The following is a 17,183-nucleotide window of genomic DNA, read 5'->3' as shown; positions in this document are numbered from 1 at the left end:
GAAATATTTTGTTACGTTATGAGTGATTTAAAATTTGGAAATTTCTCTTTCAAGGTAATTCAAAGTCCAAATCTTTATCTCTACCGACGTATAAAATTAAAATAAGTAAAATGGACCTTGGTACTCTGTCAATGAATTTATTCAAGTCATCCTTAATATCTCAGATTTTATTTTTATAAAAAGGACGTAGATTTTAGAAGTCTTCGTCAAACAGTTGAAACTGGAAAAATTTAAAAAGGATCATAAAGGTTGTGCATTGGGTAAAATGTGTCACTTGCTGGTAACAAATAAAGGTTAGGTCTAATGCTCTTCTCTTAAATTCTGCATTTCACCTCAGAATATTTACACGATCGAATACGTTTTCTAGTCCTTTTACAAATACTCTGAGGAGGAGTGCATAGACAATGAATCATCTATTTGTTCGATAATAAATATAAACATATAAAGAATGATCAATAACACCCGAACGAAGACATAGAAACCAAAATGTTATTAATTTTATCAAGGATCAACTGTACATATGAAAAGACCACATTTATTAAAATTTGCATTTGACCATAGACTATACAATTGCTCTTCTTCCAATGGAAGTTAAAAATATTGTTCATAACCGATGTCAATACAATGTGTAAATTTTGCAAAACTTGAACTTTTGATTTGACAATTATGTATAACATTCTAGAAATAAATAAAAATTATTCCTCAAAGACTCATTTCCAACAAGGCCACCGCAAGGCGTAGGATACCCTCGTAAAAGAGCAAATCTATAAATCAGTGCAACGGTTGACATCTAGACAAATACAAATTACGTCAGTTTTGTTACGCCTTCAATGACAATCTAACCCTCCAACCCAAATATAAGCGCGTCACTCCATCCCTTCCAACTATAATGCGAGGGTATGTTGCCCAGCACAGAATCTTTAAATGAAAACACGTCGGAAGATAATAATTTCGATCCAACTCGACGGTTTCTTTAACTTAAAATTACCAACAAAGGTATAGATTTTGTGAACGTTTGTTGTATTCTCTAGGATCTTGTTCTAGGTATATTGGTCTAGGACAACAATAGAACCTTCACTGCTTTAGCTATTAGGTAGCACTCTCTGTATGTCAAAAATGGCAGCAACTCACGCAAACTACTTCAATTTCTATATTATTGTTCTGTTTGCATTTTTATTGAAAAAGTTCAAATGGAGGTGTACATGTAAGATACTCCTTAGTATAATGATTTTAAAACAATCACGATAAATGTATCTATATAAGAAAATATAGAAAAAGTAAAATAAACTGATAGAAAATAAAATTAAGAAAATCATATCGTTTCTGACAAGAACTATGAACCTTATTATTAATTCCTGATAACCCTGAAGAATTTGGATAATCAGCGAATTTGTTTTTATTTACTATCGGCTTCACTTTCCTTGTCGTGGGAGAATTCGTCACTTTCTCGATTTTCACAGATGTTGAATATATCTTTTTAATGGTGGTTGTTGGAAATGTTGTTCTTTGTTGTTTCTTAGTTATATCGGATGATTTCTGTGTTGATGCTTTTTCTGGTTTCTGAGTTGTAGCAGTTGTTGATTTTGGTGTTGATGATGTTGGTTTATTTGTTGATGGGGTTGTTGGTTTCTGAGATTTGATTATCTGTGTTTTTGTTGTATGGGATGTTTTCTTAATTGATTCTGTAGTTGGTTTCTGAGTTGATGCTGTTGTTGGTTTCTGAGTTGAAGCTGTTGTTGGTTTCTGAGTTGATGCTGTTGATGGTTTCTGAGTTGATGCCGTTGATGGTTTCTGAGTTGAAGCTGTTGTTGGTTTCTGAGTTGAAGCTGTTGTTGGTTTCTGAGTTGAGGCTGTTGTTGGTTTCTGAGTTGAAGCTGTTGTTGGTTTCTGAGTTGAAGCTGTTGTTGGTTTTTGTGTTGCTGCTGTTTTTGTTGTTTTTTATGTTGGTGTTTTTGTTGTTAGCCTGTTTGTCGTCAATGGAGGTGTTGAGTTCATCCTTGTTGTTGGTGGTGGATTTGGTGCAATTGTTTTCCCTGATGTTTCTGATAGAGTTGTTGAATTTGATGTAAAAGTTGGCTTTAAATCCCTGGTGGTCAATGGGGTTATTGTAGGACCTAAATAAAGAAAAACACACCTACATAAATTATATGTTGTATATTCACCATTTTATGGAAATGGTCTTTTTTCATATCTGAACATACCTTATCCCCAATCTCCCCAAATAATCTGTAATGTTTACTTACCTGTAGAGAGATTCCAGTCCCTGACTACTGTATTATTAGTACCTTCTCTATAAAAATGAATAGCCGGACTCTCAACATAGTAAATATCTTTGGAATACGTTGGACTATTTCTGCCAGTAATATCTCGTCGTCTACGCCCTGCTACTGTTGAGTTACAGCTCCGGTCACACTCGGCTGTTTTCTCTGAGAGCAAACAAACGAAAGCTCTACAGTGCAGGTACACTAGATCAAAGTTGACGAACTTAAAAGTCTTGTAACGAAATCCAAAGGAGGTGGAGTTTAAGGGGAAAAATCCAAGAGTGGGATCACGTTGACATCTGAAAAGAAAATTGAACCAATCGAGACAAAATACAATAAAAATATGCATCTATGTAGAGTTGAAGATTTCAAAGATGCTCTACAATCATTTAATTTTATTTTTATCATCTAGTAAAAAAAAATTCTACATATTGTATAATTTCTATCATGCATGAGAATGTTATTAATGTGTCACAGGCCTGGCACAAATAGGAACTCTAATCGTTCCTTATTTCCCTGATTACAGATTATACTAGGTCTTTTTCTAAGCCCATCGCCGGTATATGGTTACGATTCTATGTGAGTGAAAGATTCTCGAATGGGACATAAAACAACATATAATCATTCTATGAATCTTTTTTTTTATTGAAATTAGTTAGCCTCAAGGTTACTTTTTAAGGACAAATTTTGGCAATACTGACTTGGTTTCAAACAATGGATACGTTGTGGGGTCCGTCTTAGAAGTAGATGGTGTGGCCACGCAGTCGGGAACTATCAGTTTAAGATTGGAATCGTCGGTTTCCAACGTGACTGCTACATTTAGCCACTCTCCCAGAGTCAGGACCAAAGGATAATTTGTCACAGGGTTGACAAATGAGTTGTTCCTAAAAAAGTCCATTCTGAGGTGGAATGCTCCAGGGGCCTTTTGTGTAACACTTTCTGACTGCGGTATCATTCCTTTACTGGCATATAATTCTCGCGGGAACTCGCACGAGACTTCTACTCGGTACGTGTTCACCCTGTGGACATTACCTTCGGTTGATGTGTAATCATAGAGAAGAACCGTGGTATATATGATATGAGAATCGTTTGTCTAAAAATAAAAGTGAATTGATTGCATATTAGTATGCCTTTAACATATTTCATATGAATTATTTCACAATTGTGATATTTTTACATGTATATAGAAGGTATAAATTTAAACGAAATTATTCAAATTTGAACCAGGAAAGGTAATAAAAAAATATAGGCATTTGTCACCTACTTTTTATTCAGATTTTAATAGTTTAATTCACAGTTATATTAATGTCGCTACTTTGCTAAAGATGATTGTGCATCTAGCTGTAGACTTTTAAATGAATAAATGTAAAATTACTATTCTTTTCTTTAGATGTATCAGTTTAAATAAGAAATACCATGATTTCGGTACCGCACTCGTCGAATGGTATACTAATGGACACATAATTTGTATCCGTTGTCTTGATAACGTTACAAACACCATTGGTTTGATTAAATATACTAAGAAATTTCTCTTCTAAATTTCTGTCATGCTGACGGCTAAATGAAGCCCTGATTCTGCCGTTGGAACATTCAAGGATGGGGATCGGAGCTGAAAATGTGCAATATTACATGGGTAGTGCGTAGCAACAATGGCCAGCCAAAGTTTTACATAGAAATATACCGGTATAGGAAAATTCTTTAAAAATCATTTTCTTAAGAATAGCAAAGCCATGATTGTTCATATACCTGCATCAGTCCAACAAGCAACATCAGATTCTCTAACATAGAATTTAGAAATTTTTAATCTCATGCTTTATTTGTATATTTAAAAATTGTTTTCTCTCTCTCTGAGTGTATGTAGTCGTACGTGTGTGTATTAGACTTGATAAAAAAAAAAGGCAATTACGAGTCGGTGGTGAGTTGTCTAGTAGAGTACATGCCACACTGGCATATTCGTCAGGTCCAAAGCAGTTGATCTGAGCGCCTGTAGTAGACCTGCAGTCCCCGATACTGTTCTCGTTACCTTGGCATTCTACGTCATCCAGAGCGTACGTAGAACTGACGTTTGAGCGAACGTAATCAATTTCAATAGGTGATCCTGCTCGAGCGTCCACAGAACTGGAATTAGATTTTAAATCTTGATCCATTTGTCCATTTATGTACTGTAACACGTTTGATATCAATTTACAGTGGATGCAACGTCACCGGTGAAACCCACGGGTTCTCTCTCCATTTAATTATTGAATGTAGTATACTCGTGGGTTCCGATGATTGAATAACGTGTGTTGTTTTGGATCTCATTTAGACCAAATTAAAGCACATTTCCTTTCATATAAAATATACCGGTAAAGTAAAATAAAGAAAAAAAAATAACAATATTATAAGACGTTTAGCATTATTTTTTCAGCATTGTTTTTTGACAACAATTACTAACAAATGCATCTGCTAAATTAAGACAAAACTTACTCAAAACACAACATCCTACAGACCACCTGGGCGTCAGCAGTCCCCCACAGGTCGTCACAGATTGCGTGCCATTGATTATTGTAGTACGTCTCCACAAAGCCTATACCTATTAAGTTAGCAGGGCCTACAATCCGAACATCCCATTGCTGCGGCGTAGCTTGGGCTGATATTTAGTAAAAAAACTTTAACTGTTTTGCTTTCTCCCCAAAACATATTTTGCCGACAAAAGTAGCTTCTCATAGTACAAAAAGCATTAATTCATTATAGAACGTATTTAAATCTTGTGCGGTTATATTTTAAAACGTATTGTTGTGCAAAGTTTTATTTGCATCTATAATGATGCTTTAAATCGGGCGATACATGCCTTACTTGGGAAACCCTTGTTTCACTTACTTGTTGTACAATTGTCTGATTGAACGTCGGCCGGAGCACGTGTGGTTGTTATTAATGATGGCGCTGTTGTCGAGCTCGAGCTTCGACAAATTACTCCTACGTCCTCACTGTGATTACAGTTGTTCGTACCCCAACCAGAAAACTGACATTGAGCAATAGACCGCTCTGTGCCGTCACAGTTCAGGTCATCCATCAATATCGGACCAACACCCGCCCCAAAAGTGTTATTGGTTATGGCAATTCCCCCTTCACTGAAAAATACATGTACATTACAATGGCGTTGCACGGTGCAGTATCTCCTCACAAAAATGTTAGAAAATCTCTCAATCCTTAAATTCCGAAATCAAATTATTGCTTGCGAAGAGTCCACACCTACATGTATCTTAACATTCACTGTCCCTATTGCGAGAGGAGGATAATTACAAGTAGAGCTTTTTCCCCAAAAAAGCTTACCGCAACAATTTCAAACAAAAAACTGACCACTGACCCACACCTATCAGGTAGTATTATTCTTCATGTCAAAACTTTTCAAACTAGAACTGAGAAATCTTGTGTATAATGACAATTTTTTTTTCTCATTTACATGAACAAAGAAGAAAACTGAATCCAGTTTGAGATCAAATCACATATCCTTGACACAAGTCTGAAGGGGGAAACTTTATGGCACCTGATCCCGTCTATGATGTTTTAAAGGTCCGTTTTTGCTCCACTCCTATTTTAATTTTTAATATGTAATGGATTTTTTTTTAGCTTAAATACTTTTCGTTATCTCCACATAGTTCAATATATTTTTCAGAATTTTTTGTTGATGTAGAAATGTTTCTTTTTATCAGTTAGTTTAAATTAAAAGAAAATCCCAAAACGTTTTTATGCAATTTTCTATTCTACAGTATTGTAATTAAAGAAGTTAATACTAGAATTATTTACAGTATGATGTTAAAATTATGTTACACTTGATTTATTATTTTAAAAAATGAGTTTGTTGGTCATCATACTGTATTTTCCCAAGCAATCCAAATTAATACAGATATATTAAGCAGTGGCATACGCGAAAAATGTGCATTTTTTTTTTGCAAGTGATTCCTGTTTTAACAACCAAAGAACGCTTTAAAAAAAATATTTCCATGTCTTATCTATTTAGATGTCTTTCAAAACTATGTATTGATTTCCTGTAAAAAATTTATATTTACAGATACAATTAAACCCCCAAACTAAAGAGTTCTGGAGAGTCGTCACCCAATTACAACATACCACAAAAATACTTTTCTTGTATGAAAAAAAGTAAACATACATTTTGTCAATCTAAATTGAAAAGAGCGAAAGGTTTTTAAAATCCTATCCTTTTGACACCAAGGTCTTTAAAAAAAAATTATCTCAAAACTGCGTTCAACATTTTAAGTGAAACCAGAAAAAGTTGTATTATGTTACGATTGCGAATATTCCTGTTCAGTTATTCTGGCGTAAATAGACTTACTAGTATTACTTTCTATTGTCATAGGACATGGACACAGTTGAAGCTAAAAATTTCAAATTCAAGTTTCCAATTTTAAAATATTCCACTAAGGTCTTTCTAATGATAATCAAAAATTTGAACGGCAGTTGTCGAGATACAAGACAGATTTAGAACTCCAAACCTCTGTTATGTAAACAGGGTCTGTGTCATGTTTTTGTTTACGAGGGGCGTTCAATAAATAATGTCACTGGGGCTCAGAAAGAAGCAAACGACGCTTTTCAATGATTTAGTCTTCATGGTTTTACTTATTAATCTCTTTTAATTCCAACACATGTCCGTAACATTTCTTATCCAATTTCTGATTGTTTTTAGAACTCATTTTTGGGTATAACCCTTAGTATACTGGAAAATGGCAGATCCAATGATCTCCTGGACTTGTTTTTTCCTTCTGAAAGGTGTTTTTTTTCAAGTTTGGAAATAGAAACAAGTCAAAAGGTCAAAGATCTGGCAAATATTGTTAATGTGAAAAAACATTAACTTTCTGTTTATCCCGTAAACCCCTTTACTCTTTAGGGCATGCGGGTCTGAACGCTGTCATGAAGAAATTCAATGTAGTGGATTCCTGATTCTGGGTCCTTTCTCTGATAAACCTTCCGATTTCTTTGCAAAAAAAAAACTGCTTTGTAGACACCTCCAGATATTAAACTGTCTCCCCGAATACGAATTTCAACAGTACTACCACTCATATTTAAGAAAATTGCATAATAATCTGTTTTTGTGCTCTTGCAGACCTTTGCTCTTGACAGACCTTCGCCGTTTTTATCAAGTACATCTTATGTTAAATTTTGTTTTAATGGTTTTAAGCAATAGATTCGTGTTCCAATATCTGTCTGAATAAAAAACAAACGTGGATTACTACAATTACTGATATTTTAAAATAATTGTTAAGACTTTGGTACAGGCTGTCGTTTTCACTCATTTTTCAAAATACAGGGTGACCTTAGAGTACCAAGCTTAATTACTGTCAAACGTTTCTTAAAAACAGTGTAAACTACTCCCGATATGATGTCTATCAAATTTGCTATGTGTCTTAAAGTCATTCATACAAGATCAAATATTATTTGTTGAAATTTGGCAAACAGTACATAAGTTTTTATAATTTTTGTTGGCAAGGAGGGTACCCATTTTTGATACCCATTATATAATTTTTTATCATTGAAATCCACCTGCTAATTTGTCCATAAAACAGGCATCGGTTGCTGTAAATATCACATATTTCAGTGAATATTTCTTTGGGATTTTTTACAAGTTTTACAGCAGCTTTAATGTAGCTTTTATTTTCACTTTAGTTTACTGATTCTTTAACATTCATTTATAATGCAGTGTCTCGAATAGCCCTTGTTTCCCAGCTTCTCACGATAAAACTATGTGATGAAAAGTGGTCACATAAACTGTTATAAATTCATTAAAGATTCAATAATGAGAGAAAGTCAAGCTTTATGTCATATGACTACTATGTTATATGTCATCGAGCTAATGACATTATTTATTGAACGCCCCTCGTACATAGGTTAATATAGTCATAATATATACGTTCAAAGCAGATAATTTCAATATAAAAGTAAATCTAATTAAAATACAATTCGACAGTTACTATTGATTTGCTGAACTTCATTTTGTTATAAATATGATATTTTCTATTTCTAAAAAAAAAATAAGACACGAGCCTTGTTTACATTATTAAGAACTTTAAGTTCTGTATCTCGTTTGTTAATCAACAAATGATGTTCAAATTTTGGCTGATCATTATATTATGCCTTAGTAAGAAATTGTAAACATTAAAATTGGTTTAAAAAATTCAGTTGAAACTGTGTCCATGCCCCTTTAAGCAAACTATGGTTCATAGATGTACTTTTTAAAAACTTTTTTTAAAAGTAAAAATCTTATTCAAGAACATAAAAGGGAAGAATTTTTTCACGGTATTCACAGAACTCTGTCAGCTTCGAAATTTTATTTTGCATTTCGAATTTTTTCTTTTTAAACAGTTCAAGTCTTAATACGGCCCTCGATAATTTCATTTTCTCACAGAATGGCCATGTTTCGGCTTTTATCCTTTACTGATGAAGTATGATATGTGTTTCAACCGTGCTTGATTATGATTTTTCAGAGGCCATTGAAGGAATATTTATCACTAGACTATAGAAATAAAAAAAAATTGGCACAAGAAAATTTAAGCAAAAGGTAAGCCGATCATGTAACGTTTTCTTGACAATTTTTTCACTGAACAATCTCAAAGTTAAAGTGAAGAAAAAAATCCAAAGTATTGTGGTCCCCTGCTTTTGGTGTCTTTGTGGATGGGATGCCATTATTTAATGGCATATTAATTGTGTCAAATATGAACCCTATCATATGTCATTCAAAAGTAATAACCAAAAGTTAAGATATTTAAAAATTGGTCACACATAAAGGTCAAGAGGTAAAAAAAAAAAATCATATTGTGCGCTGACATCTTGTCACAGGTAAAAAAAAAAAGGCCATATTTCTATCGATCAAAAGTTGTTGAGTAGTGGCTTACGCAAGAAATGTGTTTTTTTCTGCAGCATTGATTCCTGTTCTAAGAACCAAACAAAGCATTTCATTGTTTAATTAATGTCTACTTTATTTAGATTCTCTTAAGAGACACCGATTATCTCCTAGAAGCATGTTTAAATATGCAATTAGACTCTTAAGATGAAGAGGACAAGAGAATGGTTACTAAAATTATCAACCTCACACAATATACTTTTTTTGTAGGAAAAAAAGTTAAGTCAACAAAAATTGCGTCTATTTTTTTGAGAACAGGACAGAAAGTTTAAATAAATTTTCCCCGTGTAGAGTAAGGCCCTTTCAAAAATTTATCACAAAACTATCTTTAATAAACTAAATTGAATAAAAAGGAATTGTATCAGGTTACGATGCCTTTAGTCTAGCATAAAACACAGACTAGATAAATGATATAATACATTGTATGGAGCTCGATATAACCGCAATAAATCTTTCAAGTCCAATGGAAACAATACAAAGCAGGCTCCAAGCAAACATGGACCGCCAAAAACATTAAAAGTGAGATAAGTACCGCTGTTGTTATGCAAACTTTGGAACATATCATGGTAAACTTTATAAAAAGATTTTTAAAAAAAAAACGCATGTATATAATCCTGAAATTTGTCGATTTTTTTATGATGCGGTAAAAAACAAATCAGATTAACTTTATTTTCCATTTGCAATTTTAGGCCTCCAAGTGACCTCTAAAATTTAGGCTCCAACTAGCTTCTGACTTTCAAAGTTTAGGCGCCAATTCAAAATTTTAGGCGCATAGATGTATCATTTTTTTTATTTTGCATGTCGAATTTTCTACACAACACTAGAAAGTCTACCATGTGACTATTTAAAAGATTTGTTTGAATTACTGGTTAATCACACAGACTTGTCACGTAGGCATACAATGTATCTTTCAAGAAGCGCTAGCACCTACGTGTAAGTCTGTGTGATTTACATACCAATAATTATGTTCCCCAAACGAAGTTGGGGAACATATTGTTTTTACTCTGTTTCTTATTATTATTATTATTATTTTTCTTCTTCTTCCTGGGTACTTTTTTGTCCGGGAATGATCTTGTAAACTGTTCGTCCGATGTAGGTAAAACCTTTTTGGAGTAAGTAGACTTGTTATGTAGATTTGCGGAATCAAGGTCATTTTGCACGCACGTGCTTGCAAGAGCGTGCACGTGCAACACGTGAAATGACCAATATAATGAATATAGCCGTAACTTTTTTAATTCTTGATGAAATGCTTTGAAACTCATAACATAAGGATATATTAGTAGCATAGACAAGATGACATGGTCAAAATAGCAAGATCTCACGCGCATGCACGTGTGCTTCATTCTGATTGGCTAAAACTAAAGTCTCAATATCTTTCTTGTTTTTAGAAAAAATCCTATGAAATTTTGAACATAGTCATACATTAGGGAGATCTACAGCCTGATATAAAAGAATTACCATGAAAGCATGTGCATGCACGTGTGTTTGCAAGAGCGCGCACGTGCAACACCAGAAATGTCCAATATAATGGATATAAACGTAACTATTTAAATTTTTGATGAAATGTTTTGAAACTTATAATATTAGGATATATTAGAAGCATAGACTAGAGGACATGGTCAAAATAGCAAGATCTCACGCGCATGCACGTGCGCTTCGCTCTGATTGGCTGAAACTAAAGTCTCAATATCTTTCTTATTTTTCGACAAAATCCTTTGAAATTTTGAACATGGCTAGACATTATAAAGATCTACTGCACGGTATATAAGAATTATCATGAAAAGCATACGCATGCACGTGTGCTGCAATCTGATTGGCTGAAAATTCAAATGTCTATAACTTTCTTAGTTTTCAACGAAACGGGATAAAATTTATAATATGACTAGGTATAATGGATTCCTACATAATGTTACTATAAAATTGAATGCACGAACATGCATTCATGCACGAAATACGCAAAATGGCCAATATTTAAAAAAACATTAAAATGTATATTGTAAAGATTTTTTTTCATTTATTCTCACGATATATTAGATATGTTAATTGTTTGGACAACATGCCATGATCATCTTGCATGTACATGCACGTGCCTGTGCATACAATGCGTTAATTGACATATATTTTATATCATTGTAGCTTTTATAATTCTTTGATGAAATCCTTCGATACTGATCATATTTTTTAAAATGTCTTACAGGAATTAGGCACAAAAGGGGATTTGGGGAGCGTTTGGGGATAGTTCACAATTAACTTTACAAGTTTAAAAGCAGTAATAATGTACTCAGTATTTGAATTTCTTGATACCCTTTATCGTCAACTTGACGTTTTATTATCTTCAAAGTTTCTTTAGCCTCATAGTGACGTCTTTTTTAGCGTGAGTTTCACGGTGTATATTTCTACGTATGAGTATACGCAGAACAACTTTCAAATCAATTTCACAGATGGCTTGGTAAGAAAACACAGCAAATGTAAAAATGTAAACATAAAAAAAAAACTTAGTACACATATTTTTAAGCACAGCTACAATAAAATTTTGCACTTAACGCATTCTTGAAACTTTGAATAAAAAATGAAAAAAATTGAATAAGCTTTATTTGTAAATACATGTACAGATTTCTCTTTCGAAATTGCAGTCTTTATCTAAATATAATAAATACTGACTTTCTTTATCTAAATATAATAAATACTGACTTGAATCCCTGCATCCTACATATAACCCCGGCATCCTCCGTACCAAATTGGTCATTGCACACCGTCCCCCAGGTACCATTGTAGAGCACCTCTACTCTACCCTGATAAGCTGTTGCTCCATTGCCAGCGAATCGCACAGAAACAGTCTGTCCTGTGTGACAATAGAAAAAAAAGCATTCATGCTAATTTTTTTCTTTTATGTAATCGTCTTTCTAAAAAAAATCTATAGATTACCATGACATCTAGTATAAAGAAATTTGATAAAGTAAAATTATTTCAGTTATTTTTTTCAAGTCTGTAAGATGTCTTTTGCACTATGGAATATGATAATGAAATATTTTTACCTGCAATCAAGGAAAAAATATGCAGCAATATACCAAGGTACCAGACATGTTTAGACATTTTCGTTCTCTTTAAACAAATCGAACTTTTGTAAGAAACTCGTTCTATTTCGACACTAACATATTTGTAGATTATTTGCAGATTGTCGACGATACACATGCGCAGTAACTGGTAATGAAATGCAGCGTCGCAATTTGCACTTACATTTAAAGGTTCTTCCAATTTTCTGCAGACACGGTACACAAGGTAAGAAACCCACTTCTGAAATTTCAAATCTATTTAAATTCATTCAGAACGACTTCTTACCAATTATATTTACTAGTGTTTTCAAAAATCAAAATACGAGAATTTTTTTTTTGTTCTTTTGAATGCTTTTAGACAGTGTCTAAAGCAAATGAGGGATTCGTTTAGTTTTATAAGACTTTTACCCCTTTAACGCATAAGATATCTTTTTGTATCAATAGTTGAGACGACACACTGGTTTTCATGGTAAGGAGGTTCGATCTTGAGCTGATTTTGAGCATATTTTTGTCAAAACTTCTATTTCTAACACACCATTATATTTAAGTTTCGCTCTTACAATTAAATTGAAATAATATATAATTTGCTATCAAAATGTTTCTAGATAAAACCCATTATTAATTTCAATACATAAAGCATTAAATGAGAAACAATATTTCGAGGTGGAATGTTTTGAAGAGGAAAATGATCAACCTTTTAAAGTTTTAAGTTTCGCCTCATTTTCTATGTGGACAGTTGTCGTTTCTTTCTCTCCCAGACACCTCTGCAATGAGTTCGCCGCGCGTCAAGATTTGTAACAAGGTGAAGAACAAGGTGATATTCCAAGAATTATTTAAGAAATCAATCAAATAGCTCTAGATCTACCTAGTGAATATATATTTACCTTAAGGACAGACGAGACGTTCCTTAATAATAGATAATTTTTCAAAGATTTTGTCATTGAAGAATTGCTACTTAAACATGTTTACTCACAAAAAATTTAGGTACCTTACCAGGCATTTCTGCAAGATACCAGGGGTAGTTTTCCTTATATAATCCTTTTGGGGAGAAAAATAATTTTCCAAATTCAAATGTTTAAGTGGTTGGATTTTTTTTAAAAGGTCAGAAACTAGTTTAGAAATCAGAATGTTATTAAGATTTTGAATATTTTTCATACATTACGAAGATATACAAAACAGATATTTAGGAACGTCTCGTCTGACCTTAAAAGACTCAAAAGTATATTAGTGAAGGAATATAAAACAAACGCACTATTCCTTGTGTGCTTTAAACGACAGAGGTATGAGGCTACGAGCCGATGGTAGAGAGTGGATTGTGCATAGATTTTAAAATTAACTCTTTGTTTGTTTGTTTGTTTTAATTCTGTGTCACCCGAAGCCACTTAAAACTGCAAAAGGCAAATTACTTCTTTCCAACGAACAGTTTCAAAGCAGTGGTTGCATTTATTGACTAGTGTCACATTCTTGAAAAATTGTAATTACTTTAAATACCCATGACATTATTTGTGACGACAGTCAATAGCACCTCTTTTTGCAGGCCTTTTGCACTATACATTTCAATCGATACACTGATTTATATGAAAATACAGTAAATCGCCCATATTTCATTTCAGGAGATAAGAGTTCCAAACAAAGTGCAAAAAAGGATCACTCAAGTTCTTTTCTCTCCATTGCTCTTTTCATTTCTTTAATAAATGGTAGTGGTAGTTTGACAGTGACTCAGAAAAAAAGGTTTCGAAGAGAGATAAGATAGAACAAATATTTACCTTGTTTATTTCAGAAATAAAAATCCCCGTGGAGATGTCCTTTTGGAACATGATATTGAGAAGAACTGCGTTGCGAGAATTCCATAGGCATCAGAAGCAATTTTTTGATTTCCTTAGATGGTCAAACGGCGCGCTATCTTGTACTTGTACTTCTAAGAGACAGATTTCGTAGGTCCAATGTTCGATTCAAACTTGGGGTGAAAGTGAGTATCCTTATGAAGTGTAAATATCAATTTAATTTCTGTGCAATGCGTATCGGTATCAATCTTTTATAAAAAATATTGTACAAATATCTTCATCTCATTTTATTTCAATGACCAGGTAGCATACATGGCAGCACCACGAGAAATCCATCGACATTGAAGCAATTTTTGACTTACTAGATGGCTAAGTGGTCTTTACGCCTCCCGGCTTGGGGTGGATGTGAGTACCTTTTGTAAGAAAACCTTTTTTTCTCTGGGTTAATCCCACTTCAACTTCAATAAAACTGTTGCTTCGTATTTTTGCACGACGGGAGTTCATAATGTGAATCTTTCAAAATATTTTGAAATTCGATATAACAAATTGTTAATAAAGTTAATTATAACGAATTCCTTTCGTTACATATATGAATTTAAAAAAAAATAAACAAAACGAATATGCTTACATATTTGATGGATTTGTTGAGACATATTTAACGAATTCAAATCGTTTATACATTTCTGAGGAGGGAGGTACTGAGTGTAATTCGGAGTGAGATACCTTGTGTTATTATACTATGGGTTCAAAATTTATTTCCGAAACAAGTGCCTGTGCTCTAAAAACAGAGGTGGGATTAGGTGCTATGGAGGAGTGAGCATCCAATGACGATCAAACAGATCTGCTAATGCTCCTTGTCATGATCGACAAATGTATGCATTTCAGTATATTTGCATAGCTCTCTCCCACTATGAACATGTAGTCATCAACTGCATTCATAGGACTATATTTACATTCGCTGTGTTTTTCTAATAAGCCAACAGTGAAATTGATTTGAAAATCATTTTCGTGTATACTCACACGTAGAAATATACATGTAGAAACGTGCGTTACCGTGACGTCACAAAAGGGCTACAGCGACGTTAGTAAAAGTTTAACAATATAGGTCAGCGAGAAATTCAAATATTGAGTATATTTTCGGTGCTTCTAAACATGTAAAATGTAAATATAAGGAATGTTTTTAAGTTTAGTGTGAATTATTGCTGTGAGAATCACACAGACTTGCACGTAGGCATATTTTTCATGAAGCGCTAGCGCGCTTCATGAAATATGCCTACGTGACAAATCTGTGTGATTCACACACCAATAACTCACACAAAACTTAAAAACATTCCTTGAATAGACGCAACTGCTCCTTCTATGAATGCATTTTTTTTTTATCTTTTATTGATAATAATCATTATATACATTTCATATGTTTAAAAACAGTCATGACAGAGATACTGCTCTAATCACACAAGCTCTACTATATTTTTATGAAGTGTTGAGAAGTATATATATGAAATATTTCGTAAGAGGAATGAATATAAGTTTTTAATAATATTCTTTGAAAAAAAAAAAATTCAGAATATTTAAAATTGCTGATTCATATCTTTAAAAATTCAATTTTGGTCAATGTATTGAATTGTATAATAAAACTTTTTAAAATTATAGAGAACTGCCATTTTTTTATTTATTCGTATCATGCATATTTGTACAAAGAACGATAACTCTTCACACTTGGGTAATAACATTCAGAATAACTACTACATATCTATTTCAAGAATGATTTCAGCTATTAAAGATAAATAGAGAAAAAAAAAATGATATATAAGCATTCTGGAGTAATATTCATTAAAAAACCATTCTTATTTTTCATAATAGTGTTAAATTATTGATTTTTGTCAGAGGTTTTTAATAACGTTGATCGATGACGTCACAACTGCATCAAAACAAAAATTAATGACGGCGCTGCTTGTATCCAGATAACTGTGTTTGAGAGGGAAATACTTTATAAATTGTTTGTAATTTATAAGAGAAAAGGAGCATTGATCAGGTGTACTGATTTTAAAGCCGTATGTTTTTCTTTATTGAAGGCAAGAAGCCGCGTCCTAATGTAAGTCAGAATTTCCTCTGATATTCTTGAGAAAAAAAATCAAAGAATGCAAATATAAGTAATATAAAACAACGATTATTCAGTGAACATGGCATTATGAATAGCAATAGCTCTGCTGGCATATTTTCCATGATGCGCATCATGGAATATGCCAGCAGAGCAATTGCTATTCATAACGCCATGTTCACTGAATAACGTTGTTTATTTCTTAAATGAAAGTAATCGCCTAATAATTTGTGTGTAAGTATATTTAAGGTCAAGATCTAGGAAATGAAAGGTGCCTACAGATTTATCAAACTTGAGAAATAAATTCCTCTATTGATGCTTTACAAATTTAGCTTGGTCAAATAAGGTGTTACGGGGTATAATTTGTAGGAAATGTATCCAGATTGCCTACAGTCTCTCAGAAAACGGTAATTAGTATGTTTAAAACAATACCAAATTTAATATATGTATCCGGTTTACTTTTCATATGATTTCAAATTGAATGACATGAAAATATCCTATTTTCTACATAATTCTGCTAAAGCCGTAAAGTACGGGAAAAAGAAAGTTGAAATTGATTATGACGTCATAATAGATCTAGCACCAAAGAATTAATCTCAAGTGATTTACTAGATCTTGACCTTAAGGTCAAGATCTAATAATTCCAATCTTCATTTTATCTATTGATTTCCTGTGTTTTGATTGGACGAGAACACGTTCCAGAAAATTTTTACACATCGATAAATTCTTTCAATCAGAACTACTTTCTTGACTGTTGTAAAAAACAATGAAAACAGATACTTCTAGTCCGTTTTAGCTAAATTATGATTACAAGAAACTTATAAAAAATGAATAAATGAATGAAAAGGAGATAAACAGGACTGACAGACGGGAATATTATGTTTATGTCATTGTCGGATCACGAGTGTGAAATACTTTGAAACCGCTGATCATGCTGTCATTTTCTCGACGTTCCATATCAACTCTTTTGTTATCGTAATGCGATAGGGAGAAGAAACATACCTCAGACTCTTGCCTTTTCAGCATCAAGTCATATATTTACATCCTACAGATCCCATATTCTCCCTAAATCTTTGAACGAACCAGAGC

General features: G+C 33.0%; 3 protein-coding genes across 3 annotated transcripts in view; 1 reads left to right on the top strand and 2 right to left on the bottom strand.

Moving 5' to 3' along the window:
• Positions 1 to 1,115: 1,115 nt before the first annotated feature.
• On the bottom strand, positions 1,116 to 1,929 carry LOC134283530 (mucin-13-like; the record flags this gene model as incomplete). The annotated part of the gene is made up of 1 exon (XM_062766045.1): positions 1,116 to 1,929. A coding segment is annotated over one exon (675 nt), but the record flags the coding sequence as incomplete, so codon positions are not given.
• LOC134283528 (deleted in malignant brain tumors 1 protein-like) lies at positions 1,854 to 12,297 on the bottom strand. The gene is made up of 9 exons (XM_062766043.1): positions 12,192 to 12,297; positions 11,848 to 11,998; positions 5,121 to 5,371; positions 4,728 to 4,890; positions 4,168 to 4,379; positions 3,677 to 3,870; positions 2,963 to 3,354; positions 2,244 to 2,560; positions 1,854 to 2,114 (listed from the first exon to the last, which is right to left on the bottom strand). Exons 1-9 carry the CDS (start codon positions 12,247 to 12,249, stop codon positions 1,939 to 1,941), a joined length of 1,914 nt encoding a protein of 637 aa, XP_062622027.1. The 5' UTR covers positions 12,250 to 12,297; the 3' UTR covers positions 1,854 to 1,938.
• A 1,797-nt stretch (positions 12,298 to 14,094) lies between these two features.
• LOC134283525 (receptor-type tyrosine-protein phosphatase kappa-like) overlaps positions 14,095 to 17,183 on the top strand; it is a 36,194-nt gene continuing 33,105 nt past the window's right edge. Inside the window, exons 1-2 of the mRNA XM_062766039.1 lie at positions 14,095 to 14,178; positions 14,297 to 14,398. Coding sequence (XP_062622023.1) covers positions 14,397 to 14,398 — 2 coding nt within the window. The 5' untranslated portion in view covers positions 14,095 to 14,178; positions 14,297 to 14,396. The remainder of the gene's footprint in view (positions 14,179 to 14,296; positions 14,399 to 17,183) is intronic.

Source organism: Saccostrea cucullata, unplaced genomic scaffold (assembly GCF_032062105.1).
Source record: "Saccostrea cucullata isolate Sc308-1 unplaced genomic scaffold, CSIRO_AGI_Scuc_v1 ctg162, whole genome shotgun sequence".
Classification (NCBI taxonomy): domain Eukaryota; kingdom Metazoa; phylum Mollusca; class Bivalvia; order Ostreida; family Ostreidae; genus Saccostrea; species Saccostrea cuccullata.
This window is presented reverse-complemented; position numbering and strand designations above follow the sequence as displayed.